General features: G+C 35.4%; 4 protein-coding genes across 4 annotated transcripts in view; 2 read left to right on the plus strand and 2 right to left on the minus strand.

The window, feature by feature from the left end:
• Window positions 1-10,905, plus strand: part of LOC134674487 (uncharacterized) — a 55,713-nt gene extending 44,808 nt beyond the window's left edge. The window contains exons 9-13 of the mRNA XM_063532586.1: window positions 1,918-2,052; window positions 4,464-4,642; window positions 5,881-6,019; window positions 6,548-6,653; window positions 7,209-10,905. Of these exons, the coding sequence (XP_063388656.1) occupies window positions 1,918-2,052; window positions 4,464-4,642; window positions 5,881-6,019; window positions 6,548-6,653; window positions 7,209-7,407 (758 nt within the window). The 3' untranslated portion in view covers window positions 7,408-10,905. The remainder of the gene's footprint in view (window positions 1-1,917; window positions 2,053-4,463; window positions 4,643-5,880; window positions 6,020-6,547; window positions 6,654-7,208) is intronic.
• LOC134674463 (uncharacterized) overlaps window positions 1-27,087 on the plus strand; it is a 402,905-nt gene that overhangs the window by 173,779 nt on the left and 202,039 nt on the right. The window lies entirely within an intron of this gene.
• LOC134674714 (uncharacterized) lies at window positions 13,410-22,668 on the minus strand. The gene has a single exon (XM_063532837.1). The coding sequence runs from the start codon at window positions 22,666-22,668 to the stop codon at window positions 22,156-22,158; it is 513 nt and encodes a 170-aa protein (XP_063388907.1). The 3' UTR covers window positions 13,410-22,155.
• On the minus strand, window positions 22,731-24,175 carry LOC134674713 (uncharacterized). Its single transcript, XM_063532836.1, has one exon. It carries the CDS (start codon window positions 23,628-23,630, stop codon window positions 22,731-22,733), a length of 900 nt encoding a protein of 299 aa, XP_063388906.1. The 5' UTR covers window positions 23,631-24,175.

Consider the following 27,087-nt stretch of genomic DNA (forward strand, 5'->3'; position numbering starts at 1 on the left):
CCATAAGAATCTAACAATTAAGGACCAAACAAATTTAACGGGAAATAGCCAAAAGAGTCTAACGGAGAATAACCAAAACACCCCAATAGACAAGAATCAGAGTAGTCCAACGGAAAAGAACAAAAAGGGTCCGGCGGAAAAGAACCAAAAGAGTCCAACGCAAAAGAATCAAAGGAGTCCTACAGAAAGGAAGCAGAAGAGCCCAACAGAAAAGAAAAATCCAGAGGAGAAACAAGGAAACTTATCCAAACTCAAGGATTTCTTCGGATCGTCCCACAACTTGAGCGAGAAACATGATAAGCACGATAAAATAGAAAAGAGGAACAAAGACAATAAAGGACGTGACAGCAAACGTTCATCGCGTATGTGTTCTTTTATTATTTATATATCTTGCGATTTAATCGATGTCAATTATTTTTGTTTTCCATTTATATAAATATTCTGACAAATACAATAAAAAACGGTACATCTGTACCTTATCGTGGTATTTTTAACCTGTTTGAATGCTTTCTGTTCTTTTAAGTTTAATGTTTTACTCGTTTTACGTTCGTAATTTACATAGGTTTAGGTAGTTACGATAACGTCCCTAGAATGATTAATATCATTATTAATATACACCTGTCAAATCAAAAATGCAGTTAAAATATGTTTGTCTTATCCTTACAATTAGTAGCATGGCAGTATTACACTTTTCATACTTCCAAAACCCCTTAACCTGACGTTTACGTTTGAGATACCGTTATCATCTATCAGAATTTTATCAATAATAAAGATATCTTCAAAGACAGTCTCTTACGTTGTACAAACTCAGTATGTTTTAGGTCAATCGTCAACTCACTAACCAAGTTAACATATCTTTAGGCAAAAGAAATCTTCATATCCAGTGATTTTAAAATTATTTTTTCTGAGCCTTAAATAACGTCTAGCAATTCTCCGGTTGGTTGCAAAATATATATAGACATTGTTGTATAGTGTTTTCAGGATTGTAAATAAGGTAAATAGATTATTACAAATATTTCTGGATACTGTGTACGTCCCTGCTATTTCCTGGACTTTTGTCTGTTTCTAATTTATATTGTTCGTCAGAAACATATTCAAATGCTGTGTCGTATCGCGTTCTAACATTGTTCGTTTCACTTCTTCTGTGGTGGTGGTTTCTTCAGTTGACTTGCTAACTTTGCTGTATTGATGTCTTGGTCATTATTATCTTTACGACAATCAACGATTTATTCAAGGTCTCGTATATCCTTGTCTAAATCGTTAAATTAATAATGACTATTTAATTATTTTGATTAAGTATTCATTGAATTCATAGAGGTTTCGAAAATCTATCAAACATCGGTTTCGGAATGGGTCTACCATTTTATTATGAACTCGTAATGGGAAAGGCATGACTGTGTTAATTTAAACGTCTATCTGTTTATTTGTCGTAATCTATTAGAAAACCACCACAGTATTGGTTATGGTTGAAATTTTAAGCGTAATCCTTTTTATTTACTTAGATTGGTTATAAATTGAACTATATCTACTATTTTACATTAATATTTACAACTGCGCCGTAAAATGTAAATATAGTATTCTGTTTTGAAAGATTCAGCACTTTTATATCTGACTATACTCTACAAAGATATATCATATTTTGTTTATTAGTTACCTACCTACTTCAAAAATATACGTGTCTTCAATATCTTAAACTTACTAGGCAGGTGATTATTCAATTTTAACTTACGCCGGGCTCTGTCTTTCATACCTATCTTCCGCATCTTCATTCATCAGCTTAAGTTTAACTTCTTGACTTTTTGCTATAACATCTGTTCATGCATATTCTAACTCTATGTGAACAGAATCGTCGATTTTCCCGCCATTTGTGTCTATGCTCTCTTTTTTTTCTTTTACACGGCCTTGGTTTTTTTTCAGCCGGCGGGAGCAGTAACGAAGATCTCAGCGATTGCACAGAGCCACCGAACAAAAGTCACGTCAGAAGCAGACTTAAGAAGTTCTTTCTCAAACGGCCGTCCATGGAGCAACTTGTCAAAAAAGGGATCTACAAAGGTTGGAATCAGAATTATTAAATTGGTGTGAGGAGCTTGCACTTTTTTTAATCAGTTTGCACTTTTAAGCTTTTGTATCTCGGTTGATAGTTTTTTTTAATGTGTTTGAAGCGTATCTACTGAGAAACAAAATGATAGGTTAATCCTACGTAGTGTAAATTTTGCTGGTGGTTTTAGTGGTAGATGCAATGCATTAGTATTTGTAGACATCCTAATAAAAAAACTTAAAATATGTACTTCTAATTCAATAGAAAATATAAGGCGTTTTATATTTTGCCGAATTTTAAGATGTCTTAAGTTTTGTTTATTTGGATGCTACACGTAGTTGGTGTTGTAGAAAATGTAGAAGGTATATTTAGTAATGATTTCAAACATGAAGAAGTTAAGGAAAATCTATAAACTTATTTTTTAATTAAATTCTTACCTATAAGATAATAAATATAATAATCTTTATTTAGTGAATCATTTTATCAACAAATGATTTAAAACAATTTAAATTTTACACGTATCCCTTACTTCTTCATTATGTATTTAATTTATTTATAATATTTTTTTTGTTGAGCAATTTGTAAAACACTTTTTTATCGGCTAGGTATCCAGTTTAGTAGAGAGCTTTACTTTTAAACATTTAACCAGTTTTGAGTGTAATAAAAAAAATGTTGTTTTTGTATTATAAGTTGGAATGTAAAGAAGAGCATTTATTGGTGTGAGTGTTTTATTTTTTTATCCAAACCTTATTTAACTAAGTATTGATAATCCTTTGTGTTACGGTGAGTGGTTGATTTTTATTAATACAATTATTTTTAGTGTAGTTTAAAATAAAACTGACAACATAACAAATTAGCATTTTGTGTTTATTGCCGGAATAGTTTTCTCTATTTGGTTGCTAATGTTAATTGTAAATATTGTGAATTGTATATACCTACGTACAGTCAACTGTAAAAATATGGGTGCACAAATCATCTCAAAAATATGTCCCATAGCTTTTATGTCAGCGAATTAAGGACTATGGGACATATTTTTGAATAAGTTGGCTATACCCATATTTTTACAGTTGACTGTACTTAATTATGATTGGTTGTTTTCGGTTTTTCAAAGAATTTATAATTAACCTCATCTGTTATACAGGGTGCAAAGATAAGTCGGGCCCTGGAGGGAAACTACCTTAAATCCTTAAGCTGGCTCATTCTACTTAAAGGAGACATTCCTTTTATTTAAAAAGAAACAAAACTGCATTCAAAGATTTTCAAAAACTCGCTTGCCTCGCCCGGGACTCGAACCGTCTAAAAAATCCAAAAAATAAAAACTTGCAATTTTATTCTACTAATCGATACAGTTAATGTTAATGATAACATTTCTCCAAGAAACATTAGGTCTTACACTCGTCTGTCGTACAAAATATCCATAAAATGTAATATTTAGTACTTAAGATTTTTTTAGACAAGCCAAATTGAAGAAAAAAATAAATATACCGTGAATCCAGTTTTGTTTCTTTAAAAAAAAAAAGTAATGTCTCCTTTAAGTAAAATGAGCCAGCTTAAGGATTTAAGGTAGTTTCCCTCCAGGGCCCGACTTATCTTTCCACCCTGTATAGCTAACAAGGAAGGGTACCCAACTGTCCGACTCCGATTTGATTTATTTTGATATATGTTATAGAGTAGTAAATAACGGACACGTATTTTTTTTAGCTGCCCAAACTCAACCTGTTAGGAGAAAATGGCCTTCAAAGTACTGAAAATTGACCAAACCTTCTATAATTTCTGAGAAGAGCTTTGTAGAAAAAAATTGATAATTAATTACTGGTTTCGTTATATGTTGGAGAACATGAATAAAGAATGGGGACGTGTTTTGTCATTTTACCACAAAATCATTTTTTATATATAAAAAAAAATATAATAAATAAATATAATAAATGTATTTTATTCCGTGTCCGTTATTTTAGACTACTCTATAACATATATCAAAATAAATCAAATCGGAGTCGGACAGTTGGGTACCCTTCCTTGTAAGACCGTTTCCTTCAAGTTAATACTATTTTCTACCATTGTTTTAGTTTAGTGCTGTTATCATACATCCTTTCATACTTTCTTTTTTTTTAATTTATAAATAATTCTACAAGTTTTGAGTGCATTTAGTATTAAAAAAAATGTAAAATATAAATCTTGTATAAGCCATAAATTATTAACAATTTATTTAGTGTCTAACGTATTTTAAGTAGTTACACATTGGAATAATTTCATTTTCCCATGTACTACCTATCCAAAAAAAATACAAAATCAGACAGATTCAGCAGTAGAACGGGCAATAGAAATGGTTGTTTAATATCTGGGATAATTATATAACATGTAAATAATGCGCAAACATCGTTAAAAAACAAAACAAAGGGTTTAATTTTATGTAAATTTTCCCCAGATGAGCCTGTCTTCGGCCGCAATCTCTCCGAGGTGGTGCCGGCAGACGCGAATCCGCGCGTGCCGCCGTTCGTGGTCGCCTGCATCAAAGAGATCGAGAGCAATGAGGAGAACATGTGCACCGACGGGCTTTACAGGGCCAGTGGGAACCTGAGCCAGGTGCAGAAGATACGGCTGGACGTAAGTTTTATTATAGTTTGTCGATTTACACGAAAACTGCACCTAAAATTAAAAAGATCGATGGTAAAAAGGGGAACAGAGGCGAATCCGTGCGTCCCTCCGTTCGTGGTCGCCTGCATCAAGGAGATCGAGAACAATGAGGAGAACATGTGCACCGACGGGCTTTACAGGGCCAGTGGGAACCTGAGTCAAGTGCAGAAGATACGGCTGGACGTAAGTTTTATTATAGTTTGTCGATTTACACGAAAACTGCACCTAAAATGAAAAAGATCGATGGTAAAAAGGGGAACAGAGGCGAATCCGTGCGTCCCTCCGTTCGTGGTCGCCTGCGTCAAGGAGATCGAGAACAATGAGGAGAACATGTGCACCGACGGGCTTTACAGGGCCAGTGGGAACCTGAGTCAAGTGCAGAAGATACGGCTGGACGTAAGTTTTATTATAGTTTGTCGATTTACACGAAAACTGCACCTAAAATGAAAAAGATCGATGGTAAAAAGGGGAACAGAGGCGAATCCGTGCGTCCCTCCGTTCGTGGTCGCCTGCATCAAGGAGATCGAGAACAATGAGGAGAACATGTGCACCGACGGGCTTTACAGGGCCAGTGGGAACCTGAGTCAAGTGCAGAAGATACGGCTGGACGTAAGTTTTATTATAGTTTGTCGATTTACACGAAAACTGCACCTAAAATGAAAAAGATCGATGGTAAAAAGGGGAACAGAGGCGAATCCGTGCGTCCCTCCGTTCGTGGTCGCCTGCGTCAAGGAGATCGAGAACAATGAGGAGAACATGTGCACCGACGGGCTTTACAGGGCCAGTGGGAACCTGAGTCAGGTGCAGAAGATACGGCTGGACGTAAGTTTTATTATAGTTCGTCGATTTACACGAAATCTGCGCCTAAAACTATATTATTAACATAATAAAATTGTTGTTCCAACTCTGAAACCAATGAAAGGTTTTCTCGTAGTCCACCAACGCTAAAAGAAGGTTTCACACATTTACACTTTTGCTGCCTAATTTTTCGGTAGGTAATGGAAGAATACTCAGATTTGTCAGATAATAATAATTGCAGGGGTCTCTATGGTTTCCCATAAAGTTTTAAGTCATAAACTTGTATTGTTTGTCCGCATTTTCGTTAGTCATAATTTGGGTTTACTCAGAAAGATAAAATGAAGTTGGTGATGACGATGATGATACTTTTAACGGTGATGATGAATCTAAAAATTGTTATTTTATTCCAGATCGATCAGAACAAGCTGTCTTCGATCGAGGACAACGCTGATATACACGTGCTGACCGGATCGTTGAAGCTCTTCTTCAGGGAGTTGAAGGAGCCGCTGATACCCTGCAACATGTTCGACAGGGTGCTTGCAGCTTGCTGTAAGTGTATTTTCTTAAAACAAACTGATGACAACCACCTTTATAAAATCTACCTTATTTCCTGCTACCCAAATGTTGTCGGGAAGAGATCGCATTATAGCGATAAGACCGCCTGATGTTACCAGGTTCTATTTTCCTTGAAATTTATTTGTAGTTTTACGTGTATGTAAAATGTATAATTATTGGTGCAATAAAAAATATTTACTTATTAGGTGTACACCACCAGGGCTGCATTTAAGAAAAGGCGTGTCACCTGTTATCGCTTTTTGCCTTTCTTTGGTATAACCATGTGTAAGAAAGAGAGCCTTTCATAGAGCGCCTCCTAAATGGTTATTCAAAAGTGCTACAATATTGATTTCCTTCAGAATTCCTAAATTTTGAATTGCTGCTGCAAAAATTTTAATCCTTTGAGAAGCTTTCATGAGACACTTTGGTAGCTGTAGAATTTTTGCACAAAAATCTTTACAGACCATCAGTTGATGGTTCTTACTAAGATTAATTCAAATAATAATTATTAATTTGTTACAGCAATAAAACCAAGAGACGCGAAAATCAAAGAGTTCCGTGATATAGTGAACTCACTACCGCCGTGCAACCGCGACACACTGAAATATCTTCTAGAACATCTATTAAGGTAACTTTTACTTGATTATTGTCACTATAATGTGTGTAACAAACTTACGTTTCTTGTAACATACCTAGTGGAATAGGTAACGCGATAAACGTTTTAGATATATCTTAAATAAAATCATTTAGACCCTTATTCTTTTTTTTTCTTGTAAGTTGTCACAAAACTTCCGAATTAGCTTCTCTCAAATTGTAAAATACCTCAATTTATCACGCTCTTTTTCTACTATCGATGAAATTTCTAGCAGAGACGTTATTAATCTCAGTCTTCATGAAGAGATTGACAATACGTTTACTTGGTTTGGTTTCTAAAACATCAATGGACCTTAGTTCCTACCTGTAATCCAAATCTAAGTCTCTCCTAATATTGTCTTCGGTTACCGCGACGTTTCAATAGTTTTATTTCTAACCCGGCAACCTTCAAATCAAGAGTGAACAGGCACCTTCTGGGCGAGCTCGCTCCATCGTAGGCCACGTCTACGCCTCGGCTAGTCTGTGGCCATGAGTAAGCCCATTCATAATAAAAAATAATAATAATAAGTCTCTCCTGTTTTATTTTCAGAGTAACAAAGTACAGCGAGCGTAACCGAATGCACACCGCCAACCTCGCAATAGTCTTCGGCCCCACGTTACTCTGGGCCCCCGCCGAGCAGGCCCACAACATCGCGATAGACTGCATCCAGCAGAACAACGTCGTCGACACACTCCTCACCGAGTTCAATGATATCTTCGAAGAAGGCAAGGGTAGGAGGAAGTCGTGACTCGGACTTTATAAGAGACGAGTCTGAAAGCCCTTTGGATTTTAGATGGTGGGACTATGTTTCTAGCTATGCAGATCAGTGACCGAAAAAGAATTTTAGCCTCTGACGCAAGATGATGCCTCTCGGCCCTATTCTGCGCCACATCACGCCAGTTGGGTACTCCGATGAGGGGACCGATTTTTGAATTTCAAACGCTCGATTTCGTCGGAATACGGCGAATTGATATTTTTTTTAAATACAAGCAATAGAAGTTGGGAAACTAGTGATATTGACCACTCGTTTTCAATTCTATTAGTAGAATTTTAATGCCTAGTAGTGACGATATGTTGAATCCACACGAAATCGAGCGAATTCCATAAATCAGCCCCTGATCTTTTAGGGCTTCGTCACTCCATCGGTATATAAAATGCAGATAGTGCGTCTGAAATGAAAAATTCTGAAGGGCTTGATGGTCAGTTTGAACTAAAGAGACTTTCTTTGAAGTAAAAATACTAGGCCCTCATAGATAGTAGGATCTTGGAAGTCCTGCAAAATCTATGTGATATGGACTGAAGTGGGCTATATTATTAATGCTTTAGGTCAACGTGCCAAATGTTGATGACCAAAACGATTGATCAAGTTGACGTTATGGCTAATTTGTGATTAATTTACTTTTGAATTCTTTACCGATTATCAAATTGGGAAACCGGACTTAATCGCGTATTTAAGTTTTGAGATTTAAATACCCAATTAAGTCCCGTTTTACAATTTAATGATGCGTTAAAATCGTGAAAGTTTAAATCAGTCTTTATCGATAATTTGCCGTCCAACGTAAAATTTAATTGCCAAAATTGATGGATATTTTTGAATACATGTTATGAAATAAATGAAATACAAGTAATTACATCGAGTGTTTATACAAAAATAATTTATCAAATTAATTATTTGCTTATTGTAATAAATATATAATTAATTCGTACAAACATAATATTATACGCCGTAGATTTTTTCATGAGTTAGTCACAACGTCATATTTATTTATGAATTAAATATATCTAGTTGATGTAATATCAATAGTGTGGACTTTATATTGTAACATATTTCATGCATGTAGAAAACTATTTAGTCTAAACATGTATATAGATGTGATACGTAATTATTTACTGAGAACTAGATATTGGCCTTGTTAAATAACTAAATTATTGATACGCTAAAACTAAAATAGATCAACTTTGTGTAGATCCATTAAAATTGATAGAAAATTCAATTGATCTCCGCTTAAAAAAATCTTTGATATAACAGGTATAGGTATTACAATCAACGGGACATAAGCGTCTATCCTTTTTCAATTAGACTGATGGAAAAGAGATAGAATATTCAGTTCCTGGATAACACAGTACGTAATCAGATTCACGAAAAGTATAGTTTTGTATAATGTTATACGAAAGTTAAAGGAACAAAAATATATTATATCATATATGGAATGTAAATTTATTAGTAACAAGTATTAAAATTACTGAATATAAATTTCTACTAAGGTGTGGTAAATAATGTATCTATTGCTGCCGATGTAGTGTTGTGATCACCAAGAAATTATGTTTCAAAGACTGTGGGACTTGAAAATATAATATACGGAACAGTTTAATTTCACATAAACATGTATTTTTGGGTAATCTTGTAAATAGCCCCCATTATTATATTTAGAGCTAGTGGTAAACAGATTTTTTTTTCACGGTAAATATGCCTAAGTACCGTCGTCCGGGGTGAGTAGGGACGGCTGGGGTGAATAGGAACAAAATTTTAAATGTCATTTACCTGACAATTTCTTTAAAAAATACCTTCACAAATTGTACCATTCGATTGAAAACAATAGAAGATTTTGTATAATACAATTTGTGTGGCTATTTTTTAAGAAATCGTCAGGTAAATCACTTTTTTAGTTTCGTCCCTATTCACCCCGGTTGGCGGTATTTTCTTACATTGCTCGTCGTTTGTTTTTAAATTATGATTTTAATTTAATAAAAAACATAAAATGCTGGAATAGGTCTTAAATGACGTAGGTAAGGACTTAATTCGCCTAAAATTGATCTTTCCTTTAAATAAATAAGGGTCAGTAAAATCTTACATTTGTAAACATAAGAATGTTTTTAATTATAAGAAAATAAGTTTACAAATTATCATAAATAGTATTACACATACAAATACAATACAAATATTCTCTATTTCTCACCAATAATAATTGAATCAATACATATTAAGCATATAACTTAAACTATGGTAGACAACAGGCGGTCTTATCGCTAAAGAGCGATCTCTTCCAGCTAACCTTCATACTTATTTTGGTTGATTTATTTTCGTACCACTAGCTCTTAGTGTATTTATAGTCAAAGTCATAAATATTTATACATTTCTTCAGCTTAATTTAAATATTTATTAAGCGTAAAATGTATATCTATATATTTATGGCCTTGGCTGTATTAGTTGTAGGCTTGAAGCCAATATGTATCGTGTGCCTTAAGCTGCATATGTATATATTCATCTTGGATGAAAACTTATGTGATAAAAGGTGTGTTGTTGTATATCCAATTTATTTGGGAAGGTTATATTATAACCCTCTTGTTAACCCTTCAGTTTAGGGGAGAGAAAGTGTTAACTAGTCTATGTCATTTAGAGTAAAAGAAGTATACTTACTCCGTTTCAAATAATGTCAAAAAGTAGATTGATCTGTGTAAAATTGTCCTATAAAAAAAAGTTGATACCAGTGGTATTACGTTGTTTTTTGATGTTTCTTCGTGTTATAATGCATATTTTTCAATATCACAAAATATGTTTGTATATTTATCCGTCATATTTATACTATAATTATATTATCCGTCATAGTATGACATGTCTTGTATTTCTTTGTTTTTCGCTGGACACAGATCATAGGTTCGTCGCATGTATAATTTTCAATTATTTGAAACGGAGTATATAAATAAAATAGCCTTCTTTAAACTTTTTTGTTTTATTTAGGAAAAAATATTGATCCTTTTACGTTACAATTTTAAAAGTAAATAAAAGTGTAACTTTTCACCGTGTATTTGAAAATAGGTTTAGCATTTTAAAATTCAAATTTAATTTTTATTTTATCCTTTATTGTACTGGTTTTTGAAGCATTAAGGATCAAAGTTGTAAATAAGTGTCAATTTATTAGTTTAACAGTAATCTGTTCTTTTGTGGACTGAAACTGTCATGTATATTATACTGTATACTAAACTGTATACTGTATATTAAACTGTCATGTATGTATACTGTTATGTATGTATGTATATTATATATTTAAGGATATTTGTCGAGTGATTGTGTATCTGAAATACTCAGAAATGTAACACCAATGTAGATCGAATACTGAAGTTAAGCTAGGTACCAAAGTTTTATATTTTCGGCCGATAGGTATAATATATGACTATATTGACTATGTTAGAAAGCCAATGCTTGATAGAGAACGAAGTTACATAAAATAAAAATTCACCTATTTTATTTATTTTGTTTTATTCCAAAACAATGATACCTTGGCTTGATAATGGAGTTTCTTCTACAATTATACCATTCCCAAATGTATTATTTAAAATTAATGCCAATATTGAATGACAAAATAACGATCTACCAATAGTTTTTCGGTTTCTTACATAATGAATTACCTATACCTAAGCGGTTTATACCTGTGACCTTGAACTAATAGATTACGTCAATCCGTTAAATAATTCAATTGGGAACGAACATTTGTTTAGGAACCTGTTATTTACCATTATTTACAGTTTATTGTTGTTTGAATACGAGTTATTTTGTGTTTGGGTGGTAAGTAATATGAACGAACTATTATACAATGTGGAAAGATAAGTCGGACCCTGGAGGGAAACTACCTTAAATCCTTAAGTTGGCTCATTTTACTTAAAGAAAACATTCCTTTATTTTTAAAAAGAAACAAAACTGCATTACATGGTTTTTTTTAAATTAGCTTGTCTCGACCGGGAATCGAACCGAGTAAAACTTCCAAAAAATAATCCCCATTTTTTTCTACTAGTCGATACAGTTAATGATAACATTTCTCCAAGAAACATTATTAGGTCTTACACTCGTCTGTTGTACAAAATATCCATAAAATGGAATATTTAGTACTAGATAATATTTTTAGACAAACAAAATTGAAGAAAAAAAGATAAATCTTTGAATGCAGTTTTATTTCTTTTTAATAATAAAGGAATGTCTCCTTTAAGTAAAATGAGCCAACTTAAGGATTTAAGGTAGTTTCCCTCCAGGGCCCGACTTATTTTTCCACCCTGTATAGTCTGTATCTATAGATATTTAAATAAAAGTAAACAAACGATTTGTACATTTTCGGGTAGTACAATTCTCTAATGTCACTCACGGATTAAATTGTTTTTGAACAACAATTTTCGACTAATATATTAATATTAAACACAGAAGGAGTTCAAATAGAGATCTGGTTAATCCGGTCATTATATTAGCTGAAGAATGTTAGGCTTTAGACTTTTCGGTTGTTACAACATCTATTATCAAGTGGTAGTACTGATATATCCGCTACTCGATGCTAGATGTCGACTGCGAAAATAATGGTCGTTTTGGTACCAAAACTGTACGGTTACCATAAGTTTGTCACTGACATAAACGCCGTCGAGAACATAATTTACTTTCTATACATCCCGGTTGCACTAATATGCGAGTGCGAGCGAGATGTAGGTATAGAAAGTAAATTACGTTCTCGACGGCGTTTATGTCAGTGACAAACTGATGGTAACCGTACTGGCCGCGTAGCCAAGATGCCGATCGCTTACGCTCCGTAGCGATCGAAACGCAACTGTCACTGTCGCACTAATATGGAAGAGTGATAGAGAGACATAATGCTTTTCGTTATCGAAGCGATAGCGATTGTAACCTTGGCTAGGCCGGCTGATGTACGGAGTGAGCACTCTATGGAATTTTTTTCTCTATATTACATATGGCCTTAGTGTGCCCACAGGAAATCAAGTAGCCAGGCTAGAAGCATTGTATACAATACCATTACCATTCCAGGGTGCGGCGGCAATTCAGCTTGCTATTATGGAGAAACATACATATATATATGGGGCATTATCTATGAAAAGGGACTTTATTGTCGATGGCGCTTACGCCGCACAGCGTCGCGCGGCATTGTATTTATATCGGAGCATCGTTAATAATGGCGTAAGCGCCATTCACAATAAGGTCCCTTTTCATAGATAACGTCACATATACTTATACAATATACACGTAGGTACCTATAGGTATATGGGACTTAGTAGGTAAATTAAAGGTAAATGGGATGGCTGATTTGTTTTAAGACATCTACAATTAAATTGATTCTATTGTGTTACGAAAAATTATAATTTTCGTTACAGAAAGGAATCGTAAAAGTTATGGACGAATTCATAGTTTATTAACGAATTAGTAAGTATTTGTTTTACAAGGGACAAAGTTGTTGTTTAACCGCTCGTTTAAAGATTCCAAAATTGAACCACAAGCGTAGCGAGAGGTTCGAAAAATGGAATCTTGCGCGTTGCGAGGGTTTACCAGAATTTGTCCCCGAGTGAAACACAATTTTTCACCACATCAACCCCAGGCAAATATTAAATGTAAAATATCAAACAAAATCAAATCCAAATTCGAAATTCGGTTTATTTAGAGAAAATACAATTATGCACTACATATATTCTGTAGAATTATAGTTCGTTTTTTTAGCATTAAAAAGAACTTGCAAGAAGGTAAGCGATCATAACATGTCTTTTAATTGAATCGCTTTTTAAAAATCAGTAACTATTACTTATGAAAGCAGAAGAAAATAAAAGATCTTATTAGATTCATAATTATTACATATTTGCCGTAACTTATTTTTAAAATGTGTTTTTCTATTAAAAGACACATCAAGATTGTTTACCTTATTTCTAATGCTAAAAAAAACGAGCTATAATTAACCTGTAAAGAGAAAGGACAAAGAAAACTTCATCTTGCCAGTACTAAGAAACATAGTTTATTTCACGAAACATATAAAATTGTCGTCAGCTATTTTAAACTTTCGCAGTCTTTTTTCATCAAATATATATTTTATTTGTACAAAAAACAATAGGAATGTATTTATTTTATATTATTAAACAGAAGATTATTATATTCTTAGAAAATTCACTTATAATTAAAACAATTATCCCTCTCGTAGGGTTTATGATTTTAATTCTTATAAAAAATAACGTCAACATAAATACTATTCAAATTAATAAACATAACGAGTTTACAATAATATTGCTTACAAAATAATATCTTAATTATGATTATTATTTTAAATTAATTAACAAATAACAAAGTTTTAATATAACGAATACAATCGTTTATTAAGAATAGTGCCATCAAATAAGTAAATGACTAACAATAGTGTAATAAAACGTTTGGTTTGGTATAGGGTGCATTGGAGTAATTGCGAAGGCGGGGTACTTAGTTCCGAAACTGACAAATATCTACTAAACTAGAAACATCATACTTTAGCAACAATTACGCCGCTGCAACGCTTACGGCATCATGCGTACTGTTGCAACAGTAGAAAGTGTTTCTAGTTTAGTATTTGCCAGTTTCGAAACTACCCCGCCTTCGCATTTACCCCAATGCAGGGTGCACCTACCAAAATTAGGAGTCAACAAAGTTTTCCAATGCGTCATACTTTTTACATTCAACAACAAGAACTTAATTTAATTGTGGTTATTAAATAGAAGGGATGTTTACAAAAACAACATAACTGACTACGCTGGTTGACACCTGAAACGATTAACAATGTTCTTAAAAAAGTGTCAACCGCTCTAAAAGGGCCCACTGATTAACAGTCCGCCGGACGGTATCGGCCTGTCAGTTAGAACAAAATGTTGACAGCTCCGAACAACTGACAGGCCGATATCGTCCGGCGGACTGTTAATGAGTGGGCTCCTTAAGCAGTTATGTTGTTTTTGTAAACATCCCTATTGATCATAAATTATACCATGCATTAATTTTGTACAGATAACGAGTGTAAGTTAATGCGCTTAAAGAAAACTTTAAAATTAAAATAAAGATAATATGTAGGTTGGTTTCAAAAAAACCGTACAAAAAGCACTTAGATTACACGTAGTTGAATTAGTGCCACTTGCACCATCTCTCTAACACGGTGTTAACCGGTTAAACCGTTAACCTAGTGTCAAAGTGGCAACCATGGTAACTCCAGGTTTAACCGGTTAACCCCGGGTTAGTGAATGGCCCTTAGTGAACTATTTTTACGAGGCACACAAAGGAATTAACGGAATTTTTGAAGAAATATTTTTTTGTTTATTATACTTTAGTACGTATATAATTTCTAGTGTGTAACAAAAAAAATAATGAACACAATATACTTATTTCAAATGTGGCCAAAAATTTTAAAGCAAAATAAAAAACATATGTGATATGAAAAAATATACAGTGATTGTATGAGTTTTAAGTAGGTAATATAACAAGTGTAATTTAAGTAATCTTTAACCTGCAAACATTTACATGACATTTATTCCCAGTTTCTATAGTGAAATTCGTACTTTTTCCTTAGATTTCCTATTTTAACAATGGCTCTGACATTTTATGACCAAAATAGCTGACTAAAAATTTAAACGCTTATAAAATTAAAGTAACGTTTTAAAATAAAACCTAAATAACTATTGTTATAAAAAGCTATCTATACAATAATATTACGAAGCTCATGTTTCATATATTTTATACATAAAATGGGTTATTTAGTATCTACGTCACAACAGCACGTTTTATAATAACCTTTGGATGTACAAATATATAAAAAGTGCATAAAATGTTCCAAAACGTGTCTCAATAATCCATTGCTCAGCCTACTTATCTACATTTATCATTACATTTTACACAAAAGTAGTCATTAAATAATTAAAGTACAGAAGTAATTGTTTTCCATCGTATTTTCTCGGGAACGTTCGTATTTGTCATGTTACGTCATTCAACGTCAGTACTTTTTGTACCGAAACCACAGAATAATTAATAGTACTACTGCACAGAAAGGAAACTTCCCACAAAAACGAAGTTTGACAGCGGTTCAGGGTCGAATCATGCTGTCCCTTTCTAATATATGGCACTGTCCCTTTCGGCTATTTAGGGTTGTCAAACATCAAGTGATTATCTTATCTGTGGTCGTGCACGCAAAAGGAAGTCAAGTGGTGCCAACCCTAATAATTGCTCGGAGCAATGCTGAGCCGAGCGGAGCCGAGTTTGACCGAAGTCAGGAGTTTCGCACCCCTGCCGAAACTGAAATAGCAAGATGCACGTTCGCACGTCTCCATGCAAATGCGATGGAAAATAATTATGCACTACATCTGTAATCAGCACTTTTCCCCTCTTGGGGCTTAGCTAAGATGGCAATAGTTGATAGAAAATGCCAATCGAAACTAAAGTAACGGCTCGGCCACGGCATTGAGCGACTTGCGCCGGCGGCAGCGACAACCATAGGTGTGAACGAAAGGTCCGATCTCTGTGTCTCGCTTCAACCTATGGTTACCGCTGCCGCCGTCGCAAGTCGCTCAATGTCGTGGCCGAGCCGTAACGTATGGACAAAGTCACGTGATTTTTGGTAGTATCTGTCATCCCGCGTATATTTATTATTTACGTTTGGCGTTTGTCGATGTACGATTGTCACCTTGACTAGCCCCCATGTGGTTTCCCTAGATTTAGTTTGTTACAAGACACCATCATACAAGGAGGCATCCCCAGAGATAAAAGTGCAAGATGGTATAATGCGCGGACTATAACTTCAACCTTATTGATTACATTGTTTTCAAAAAAACTACTTTCATGTAAAATCGTGTCCACGCATTTATAGTTTACGTATTAACGAAGAACATTGACCTAAATTACTTTGACTAAGATAAAAAGGTACTTACATAAAGCTTTAATTCGCCTATTACAAATTAAATGACTCCTTTGTGTTACGAAAAGTCATATTATAATTTTCGTTACAGTTTTTCTGACTGAATTAAAATCTTAAGTATAACATTTTTAACTTTACCCAATTGGCGAATGTTCTACGCAAATTATTTGCTTAAATGCAAGGACACAAAGTAATCAGCAAATCAATTAAAATGTCATCTACTTAAGCTCACTATTCGATTTTTCGAAGCATCACTTTCCTAAAGGAATTGTATAACCATACCAAATATTGCATGTATACATAACAGCTTTATATACGTATGTATACTACATCAAAAACATTCAAAAACCTTTTTTTTTATTTGAAAATCGGAGGTGCATTTAATGTAACTATAGTTTTTTTTAAAGTTAAACAACCAGCATGACGGAATTCGTTTTCAATATAGTGTGCCGTTGGAAAGATTTCCCAAAATTTGCCAAATTTCCATATCAAATCTTCGGAAACTTCTCATAATTATGAATAGGAAATGAGACTTTCCATTTTATTTATTTCTTGTGATTTTTTTATGAAATTTTCCAAATTTTCGGTAACTTTCTGCAACTTTTACACAGCTGTAATCAAAATCAATACAATCAGCAGCAAAGGTATTTCTGGGCATCAAAATCAAAACCCTTAGTAACTTAGCAATAAGGGTGAATATAGATTTTTTTGCACAAATAATTCTAGCCACATCTGCTGCCGACAGTACCAATCTTATTTATACCTATTACGTGATCGTGAAACTTTAATGTAACATTACCAATTAACTGCCGTATTCGAACTTCAAGATATTCACAAGAGACGACACGTACTAGATCCATTCTAGGTACGTTATAGTTTAGATATCAACTAGTTCTCTTTTGCAGCGCAATTCGGACCACCAATGTCACTTTTACGTTAAATAGAGCATCTATTAGATGTGAATTGGATCTCAAAGTCATATCCTGTGGAAATCATTCAAGAGTATCTCCAGAATCGCGCAAATGTCAAAATTGACAGGTTAGATCTTAAACATATCGTTATCGTATCTTGGTGATGTCTAAAAGATATCTAATAGATGTCTATTTCAAAATCCGAATTGGGCCCATTACCAATTAAATATTTCCAACGATGATCTAACCACGTTTGGTATGGGATTGCCCTTGAGAGTTGTTTATTCGTAGTTTCTATTTGTAATACTTTATTTCATCTATCCTTAATAAGTCCTGCATTACAAATTGTACTTAATGTGGGACATTCCTTTGGTTACAAATTTCATAATTTAATTAATCCATTGCATAACGAAAGATGCCTAAATCAAATTATGACTAATTATAATTATCGCTCGTTACATAAGAGAAACAATTAAATTATATACAATTTTACGATCACTTAAGGTCTGAACTATAAAAATATTAGGATTTAGTCATAAGTGTGTTATATGTCTAGTACAGTCGCCATCAGATATATCGGAGCGGCCAAGGTGCTCACAAATATCTGAACACGCCTCTATTTTCAAGGCGATAGAGTGCGTGTTCAGATATTTTTGACCACCTCGGCAGCTCCGATATATTTGATGGCGACTGTACTTATAATGTAAAAAGTATCAAATTATAAATGAGTCTTAAATATAACCTCATGTTTTAAATCCTGTGAGGCGTTTATGGTTTCAGTCAGCTTTGTATAATATTGATACTTTTCTTTTGAAAAAGGTTTATCTTAATTACTTAGTTTTCATACATATTTTCTGTAACAATAGCTACGCTACGAGTGCTACGCCGTAGCCCGTAGCAGGGTTTATGTCGCTACGACAAAATCCTCCGTTTGTTAAAAACTATTGACGCAAATAAAAAATAATTTGGGGTAATTCACGTTAGTAAAGAATACAAAACATATGTATTCTAAACTTTCGCGTTTTGAACACATATTAACTCACATTAATTATAGACGGGTCTTTTCATCGGGTAGTTGCACAAATCTCTGTTTTGACATTTTGCTGGGACATCAGTCAGCCGCGACCACGACCAGTGAAACCTGTGTCGAAACGTCGGTAAATCAAGGTAATTGAATATAATTCGCGTTAGACCCGTCTATAATGTGAGTTAATACGTATTCTGTATAAATCTGATTTAGTTTTTGTTGCGGTGATTTTTCTTTAAAAATTTCCTAGCAATAGTACTTTTATACAGTTAATGTTTATTTTACTTTAATAATTACAAAATTATTCTCATCCTTTAGGGTAAACTAGACCTTATTGGGATTAGTCCGATTTCCTTACGATGTTTACCATTTAAAAGCGATTGGTAAATGTCATTGATATTTCGGACCTAAGTCTCAGAAATTCCACATTAAGAATTCCTTTATAGAAACGATTAACGTAACCCAAAAGAATGTTAAAAGTTTAAAAAGTTTACCTAGTTGAACCAATTTTCGTTCTCCATAGCCCCAATAAACCAAAACTAACTTCGCAAATGAAGTGTTAACGTCGAACCCACTTCCCGTCGCGTGTCAAGGGCAATATTTCACCTTTCACCCTTAATTATTAAACCGCCAAACTGCCGTATTCGAACTTCAAGATATTCACAAGAGACGACACGTACTAGATCCATTCTAGATACGTTATAGTTTAGATTTGATTTGTTTAGTTTTGACGACCGGTCTGGCCTAGTGGGTAGTGACCCTGCCTGCGAAGCCGATGGTCCTGGGTTCGAATCCCAGTAAGGGCATTTATTTGTATGATGATACAGATATTTGTTCCTGAGTCATGGGTGTTTTCTATGTATTTAAGTATTTGTATATTATATATATATCGTTGTCTGAGTACCCACAACACAAGCCTTTTTGAGCTTACTGTGGGACTTAGTCAATCTGTGTAAGAATGTCCTATAATATTTATTTATTTATTTATTTATTTATAGATATCAACTAGTTATCTTTTGCAGCGCAATTCGGGCAACCAATCTCACTTTTACGTTAGATAGAGTAAGATATATATTAGATGTGAATTGGATTTCTAAGTCATATCCTGTGGAAATCGTTCAAGAGTATCTCCAGAATCGCGCAAATGTCAAATTTGACAGGTTAGATGTTAAACATATCGTTATCGTATCTTGGTGATGTCTAAAAGATTAGACATCTTTCAAAATCCGAATCGGGCCCAAAGTGTTTTTCGCAAAACTGAAAATAAGCAGTAAAAATTGAACTTTTGCCAATTGATTTGTAATCTTATTGAATGAGGACACAGTATGTTTTTGCTTGAAAAAAAATATGATCGCTTCGGGAAAAGGATGGTACGGCCGTGCTGTTTTGCTCGACTTGGCGGGGGCACTGCCGTGCCCCCAGATTTAATTATATTATTGTATCACTCGGCCTACATTTACCAAAGCAAAAAAGATAATAAGAAACCATACTTATTTTTTATACACAATAAGGTCTCAATTATTCAATAATTTTAAAAACTACTTTGTTACGAAAACTAGTCATTTAGGTACATGAATACTTTTTGTAACACAATGGAGCCCAATTGTTGACAAATGACAGTCCTTTTTAATAGGTACCTATTATAAAGGGGGTCCCTTTGTTTCCCATAAAGTTTTAAGTCATAAGTCATAATGTATTGTTTGTCATATTATCATTTATCATAAAACTGAAACCTAACTTAACTAACTTAACTTTTCAGGATTTTCGTAAGGTTATTCTGTAGATAGGTTAGGTTAGGTTTGTTTTATGGCGATCCTGAAAAGCAATTATGACTAACGAAAATTTGGATAAACAATACATTATGACTTAAAACTATTTGGGAAACAATAGAGACCAAAAGTTCTTTAAATACCAAAATTTTCGAATTTTAAATTTGAATTTGATTTTCGTTTATATTTTCAAGCAGTTCTTTAACTTTAACTTTAAGATACGCCAATCAATAGATCTAGAAACGATATTGATTAGATATGTCAGTGTAAAATGTGACGTTTCTTAAAACAAAAATGTCACCTTAAACACTGACACATCTAATCCATATCGTGTCTAGATCTATTAATTGACGTATCAAAGTTCGAATCGGACAATTTTTCTTGTACAGTCGCCATCATATATATCGGAGCGGCCAAGGTGCTCACAAATATCTGAGCACGCCTCTATTGTCAAGGCGTTAGAGTGCATGTTCAGATATTGTGAACACCTTGGCCGCTCCGATATATCTGATGGCGACTGTACTCAGTATACCCACCAAGGTTTTGCTAACGACATATTTGCGTGTACCCGTCCTTGATGACTGTACCATCGAGATTCATGTGTGGACATGTGACAGTCGCGTGCTAGTGACGTGACATGATGTGACATGTCAAGTTTTTGCATTTTTGCGGATTGCGTGTGCCACGCATGCGAGCTGTCATTGTCATTGCTGTGTATGTAAGTATTTTTTGTTTTGTTTTTCAGCAAAAATGTCAAGGATTGCTATATTATGTCATGTAAGTAACAAAATTTACAGTTCAGGACGTTTTTCTTTTCTTCTATTATGGCTTTTGGAACGTTAGCCAATGTCAAGTTGTGACGGTGTTAAAAGTTAGGGAAACAAAGGAATTAGGAAATACGGATAAGACGAAAATATTATACTTAAAGTAAGTAAAAATTTTGAGACTAACTTGAATATTGCTGAGTACAGTCACCTGCAATAATATGTTCCTCTTCGGAGGCCGCAAAAATATGTGACACGCTCTAAATGACTCTGCAAATAAGATCGTCTCAAATATTTTTACGGTCTTCGTTGTGTAACATGTTATTGCAGATGACTGTACACAGATATGTATACTGAGTACTTGTTGCTATAATGAAGCCAGTATTCAAATTCAAGTACAATATTAATAAGTCTTTGCATTGTATATTCAATAAAATAATGAGGTCCTTACCGTTATTCCGTTTGTGCTTGAGTAGCTTTTGATTGTCCACATTCTTACTACAATACACATTAGACTACAATAATATATTATTATGTTTTTAAGTCGATGTTTTGCCGAAGGAAAATGTATGTAGAGCATTATGTTTTCTTTGCAAGGTGAGAACGTGGTGAGAACATTAAGTTTTAAGTATTTAAGTTAGTTCTTTGTTGTTTCTGACGAACACTGCTGTCGTAAGTAGGTAATGTTACTTTAAAGTTTCAACAGAATTTTCCCTTGTGCAATATTCTCTTAGAAAACAAACTTCTCGGAGCACCTCCGACTGCAAACTTTCGTCATGCAGTTCTCATAGTTCCATGAGTTCCATGGCTGCTTTTTTGGCTAAATATAAATTCAGTCCATTATAAGCAAAATAAACCCGTTTCAGGATGAATTTTAAAAGAATGCCTTTAGTTACGGAGTTACCATTCGTTTTTAATTTAGTTCAATTAGGGGGTCAAAGCGTCATTCTCTGAGAATATGACTGCGACGGGTCTAATTAACTCGACTCTTTTCATGTATATTGTATGGTGGTGGCAATTAGAACGCGGATATATTTCTTGAGAATGACCCTAAATCGTGTAACGAAAGTTACCCGTATAATGTATGACTAATTTTCGTTACACAATTGAACGAATTAAATTATGTAAATCTTAACTGTATACATTCTTATGAAAACCATCCTTTAACAACAATCCTAACGATTCCAAGCGGGATCACAATAAACCAACAGATATAATTAGGAACATTTTAATACAAAATAAAAATCTTACAAAGTACCCTATCAACATTAGTAACTCCAATCTGGTTACAAAAGCGTTCTATCAGTCCGTGGCACCAATGTTCACTAGTCTACGATCACTACTGGTGCTATATCTCGTCAGAATCCGACCTTATAGAGTCATAATTGGATGTTTTACTTTTTAGCATCCTCAGGAAGGAACCAACGGCGAAAATTGTCCGCCTGTGCCTGTGGAAGATACCCTGGTACAACGCCTCTCTCAGCGCCTTCCGATCGTCTGACATCGACGGCTGACTACTCAACGTTATGTCAGAATGCGCCACTATCGACTTCTGATGCCGAAGACTTCCATGTTTCTTCTCTAAACTCTTCTGATTCGGCAAACTCATCGTCGACTCTAAAGAAGAGTTCTTCGTCTTTCGAAGATTTAGAATCTTTTTACCAGAAGACTGACTCTCGGACGTCGAGCGCTGAGGCGCGAGTTTAGACCTGTGTAGAGGATTGTTCGAGCCTTCTGGATGCACCATGATTTCCACAGACTTCTGGCTGACGGCACTCGACCGCGTCAGCGTTTTTTGCGGGCCCGTCGACTCAGGCTTCGGCACCTCTTTGATCGGTTGTTCGGACTCTATCGCAATCATGATTAATAGAAACGCGCGGCGAGCGCGAGCGTCGGCAACGATTTAATCAAGCGGGGCTAAGGTCACATCGGCGGGCGCGTCTCATCAATGCAATCAATGGAGGGCACGGCCAGATGTATGACGACGTCCTTATTATTCGGCAGCTCGCTTCTACCTCCGTCTGAACAATTGCTGAAGGTTATCGTCGGAACTTTCGCATCGCCCAGCGTCACGCCGTTCAAGTTTTGTGCGAGACAGTCGACGGAGTCGCGATCCTCCTGTTGGTCATCGGGCGCGCTCATGCTCGGTGCGAGCCATTCCTCCTCGTCGTCGGTTCCGGGCCGGTCGACGTCCGGCGACGGATCGGTCTCGTGTGGCCCCGGCGAGCACGCTTCCCCAGTCACGTGAAGATCGATAAGACCGGCCAAGTTAACATTGAAGTTTCCGCGCTTTCCACGCGGCTCCTCCTGGATTTCCTCTGTGATAAATTCGTCAGTCGCTGTTTCGATTTCCTTCTTTAAGGTGTGATCGTCCTCGTAGAACTCTTGTAAGTCGTTAAGGTTGTCTAAGTTGTTCCCTAAGCTTTCGTTGTCGGCGGCGAGAGTTTGCCGGTAGTGGTCGATGAGCGGCTGGAGAGAGTCCTCGTGCTGTCTGAAGAGGTAGTGGTAGGCCTGGCTCACGGCGCGGAGGGAGTAAGAGGACCGCGGCCGGTGGGCAGAGGCAGGCGTCGGCGCGGCGACACTGCGCCACACGTGTCCGCGACGTTCACACAATATTGCATTAGAATTAAGAATCCTTTCAAAGTCCGACACTTGTTCGGCTTCGCTGATCTGCACCAGCAGCTTGTTCTCCGTCTCTTTCCCGCCGGTCGTTTGACACAGCCTCTTCTCGCCGACCTGTTTAGGAGGATTAGAAGACTTAGTTTTGTTGTGACTATCGATTCTGCTTTGCGTGGAGGTTGAATGGGAGTCGGCATATTTCATCGGTATAGAGAGGGTTTGGATGGAGATCGCGCACGGGATTTTTTCGATGGTTTTTCGTTTCTGTTGTTTGACCGTGACTTTGGTTGGTTTTGGTATTTTTTTGTCGACCGATGGGGGTCGATGTGGGAAGAATTGTTTATAGCACCTAAGTCTGGTAGGGTCCGCACTGCGAACGGTACGTGCATAGTTGGACTTGGGGCGTTCAGATAGGCTGACGCTCTGGGCTCGGAAGAGGACTTCAGGCCTTTCTTTAGCGGCCAGCTTGAGTTAGGTTAGGGTAAGTATTGGTGAAAGCAAGCGCGCTCTCCGAGCAACTTCGGCGGACTGTTGTGCCGTATTCGTATCGGTAAAAAGTTAATTTATCGTTGTGGCATGTTGAGACGCCACCGCGAGCCAAACATCGTATGGGTTGTGGAGTGGGGATGTACTTAAGCTTGTACAATGTTGGGGGGTTACTCGATCGATTCCGGACCGCCTAAATAAAGATGCGCATAAAATTCGCCAAATGCCCTTGGTTGCACGTGAGGATGACAATGCTATGAATTTTTCAGCGAATGTCAGACAGTACCGCCGGTACCTTAGTGCCTTGACATAAAACTTTACTTTTTATTGGTATAAAAGTTTTAGTTGATCACGATATAAGTCGATATAATATGAATGTTTCGATACACGTGTGTTTATTTGGCCTTCAACAGTTTTTAGTGAATTTTAAAGACCTTTCCTAGTCAAAAAAAGTTTTTTTCTCAAAAATGGACAGCAAAGTCGACTTTGCCGTCTAAAAAAAAATCGCGCAGCGCGTAGTTTATGGTTAGTCAAAAATTAAAAAGTTAAAAACATTGCAGTATCGATTTTGGGACTGCAATGTTGCATACAAATTCCATTATTTGTCGAGTTCCAAACTTTTTAAAAGTTGAAATGGCCATATCAAATGAAGGCACAGGCCCATTAAACAGCCAAACAGATGATTAGTACCGCGATTTAGCTGTCTCAAATAGGTTGGCGTATTTTCGGCAGAAAAATACACTTCTATTTTTTTATTAAAAAAATAAAAAGGCGGCAAGGGCGTTTTTCTGCGAAAATATATACGTAAGAACGTTGCTTTTGTAAAATATTTCTATGATATTTATATTTCTTGCACCATTTTTGAGAAAAGCACTATATATGACTCGGCTGGAAGGCTACTTGCTGGCTTCGGATTCAATTAAACGGACTCCCAAGGTCGTCCGTTTAAAACGAATCTTCAGCCTGCAAGTAGCTACTTCCGAGCCTCGACAATAATGTACTATTACTAAGGAATGATTCACGCTCGACCAGACCGTGCCCGGCCCGAGGCGTCCGACATGTCACAATGACGGCTGACGTGGCGTTTTCCATAGAAAACGAAGCGCCGGAAGCTCCGGCCCGGTCTAGTGTGAGTCATCCTTAATTTAACTTCTGCTCTTCGAAGCAGACTGCTACCTACGAACTACGAAACACCACAACCAGCCCCCAACCAAAACTACCAGCCACTACCACTACTGCCAGCTACCAAAATTAATTGAAATCATGACAAATGACTTGACATTTCAGTTCAAGGTACGGTTAATACTGAATACATTAAAGTAGGTGCGAACTACGCAAACCGCTCATTTACGATTCCATTTCTCGAACTACAAATTTCACGCTTTGGGAATACTGTAACTTCAAAAACCTCGTATCTCTCGTAGTCAACGCGCTCAAAATTTGTCTTTATACCATATGTATTAGAACTGAAATTCAAAAGTACAGTGATGGGGGATACGAAGGTGTGACGCTTGTCTTGTTATGCGTGTTCATAATGGTAAGCTCTGAACTTGAATTTGGTGTTTATTTGATTTTAATTTGTAGTGTTGGTTCATGGTCAATGTGTACGACTTTATGACCGAATAATGACCGATAAAAGTACATATTTGCATGTACTTTACACTATACAGGTTATACCTTACCTTTGTACAGTCGCCATCAGATATATCGGAGCGGCCAAGGTGTTCGTACAGTTAAGGAATTTATTTTCCGACCCATTTCGTACCTTGTCACAGGAACAATCAATTTGCGTATTTATTTTTGCGGTGGGAGGGTGGGAACATTAATTGCATGTAAAAAATACGCAAGTATATATTATAAGTATAACGGGTTAGCACTGATTGACTAGCACGTTATCTTTTCGCGAATAAACAAAGTAATATTTTGGTATTAATTAATATGAAAGTCACTAGAGACCTCATACTATTTAATTGTCACTGTGACAAAGTAAATTTAAATTAAATTAAATTATTTGACTATACAGAGTGACTTTCATTTTAATACTATTGGAAGTATTTGAACAAATTAAATTATTTTTCAGAAAATATTTTAATTTGTTTTTATCAAGTAGAAACACTACTATGTATATAAATTATAAACTGAAATAAAATGTCATATACTAAGAAAAAGTGACCAAGGCCTCCAGTGCCCCAGGCTGGAATCGAACCAGCGTCCTCGGCTATCGCGGCAGATGCCTAAGCCACTCGGCCACCGGCCACTTTTTCGCGGCGGCGGGGGCTTTTTTTTTCGGCGGCGGGGCGGTTTTTTTTGGTCACTTTTTCTTAGTATATGACATTTTATTTCAGTTTATGACTTTCAATTTGACTAAAAATTATAGTGATGACTAATTAATTTTATAAAAACCGAAATACAGACAACACCTAGTTATTCTAGTTAATAATGGCGTTTCAGTACACGCTAAAGTGTAATTAATCAATGTCTAGAATATTCAAACTTTTTCTCGAAAATATATCATTACATTCACTTAACAAAATATTTTAAAAAGTTTGTGACAACTTAGTTATTTACTTTCGAAAGTTTACAGAAAATTATCTGATTTTATTTTGTTTTGTCTCCTATTATATTTTCTTTCTTACTGAGTTGTATATAGCAGATAGCAGAGATATATAATTATAACTCCGTATAAGATAAATAAAGTCTAAGAAAAAAACGTGCCTCGGAAATCAAGAAAAAGTCATTCTCGAATAGATGGCGCCATATACCTTTGGCCTATTCTCGGCTAACAATTTTAACACATATCAGTGAAAGAACATGGGTCAGTATGGAACAATAAAAATTAAAAATCATTTATCCGTAAACATATTTTGATTAATTTATACATTTTCAATTTTATTTTAAGTTTTAATCGTGTGCCGATAGATGGCAGTAAATGTACCGTGACTACAAAATTTACTTTGGCAATAGCCCTCTATACTATCTATTCTCTTTGATGATAGTGTCCAACTGAAAACGGATTTATTAGGAAAGACTTAGAATATCACTTATCATTGCAGAAAACTAACCGATTCTGATCTGAAAGTAAGTATTATATACCTACCTAATAAAAGAGTTGAAAGTTTCGGTGCTGTCGAAACGTTCGGCAGATTTTTTAAACCGAAATCTAATCTTCGCCTAT

The sequence above is a fragment of the Cydia fagiglandana genome, chromosome 20 (assembly GCF_963556715.1).
Source record: "Cydia fagiglandana chromosome 20, ilCydFagi1.1, whole genome shotgun sequence".
Classification (NCBI taxonomy): Eukaryota; Metazoa; Arthropoda; class Insecta; order Lepidoptera; family Tortricidae; genus Cydia; species Cydia fagiglandana.

Coding starts and splice junctions, on each gene's coding strand:
- LOC134674714 (XM_063532837.1), bottom strand. CDS start 22,668: ATGATTGCGATAGAGTCCGAACAACCGATCAAAGAGGTGCCGAAGCCT.
- LOC134674713 (XM_063532836.1), bottom strand. CDS start 23,630: ATGAAATATGCCGACTCCCATTCAACCTCCACGCAAAGCAGAATCGAT.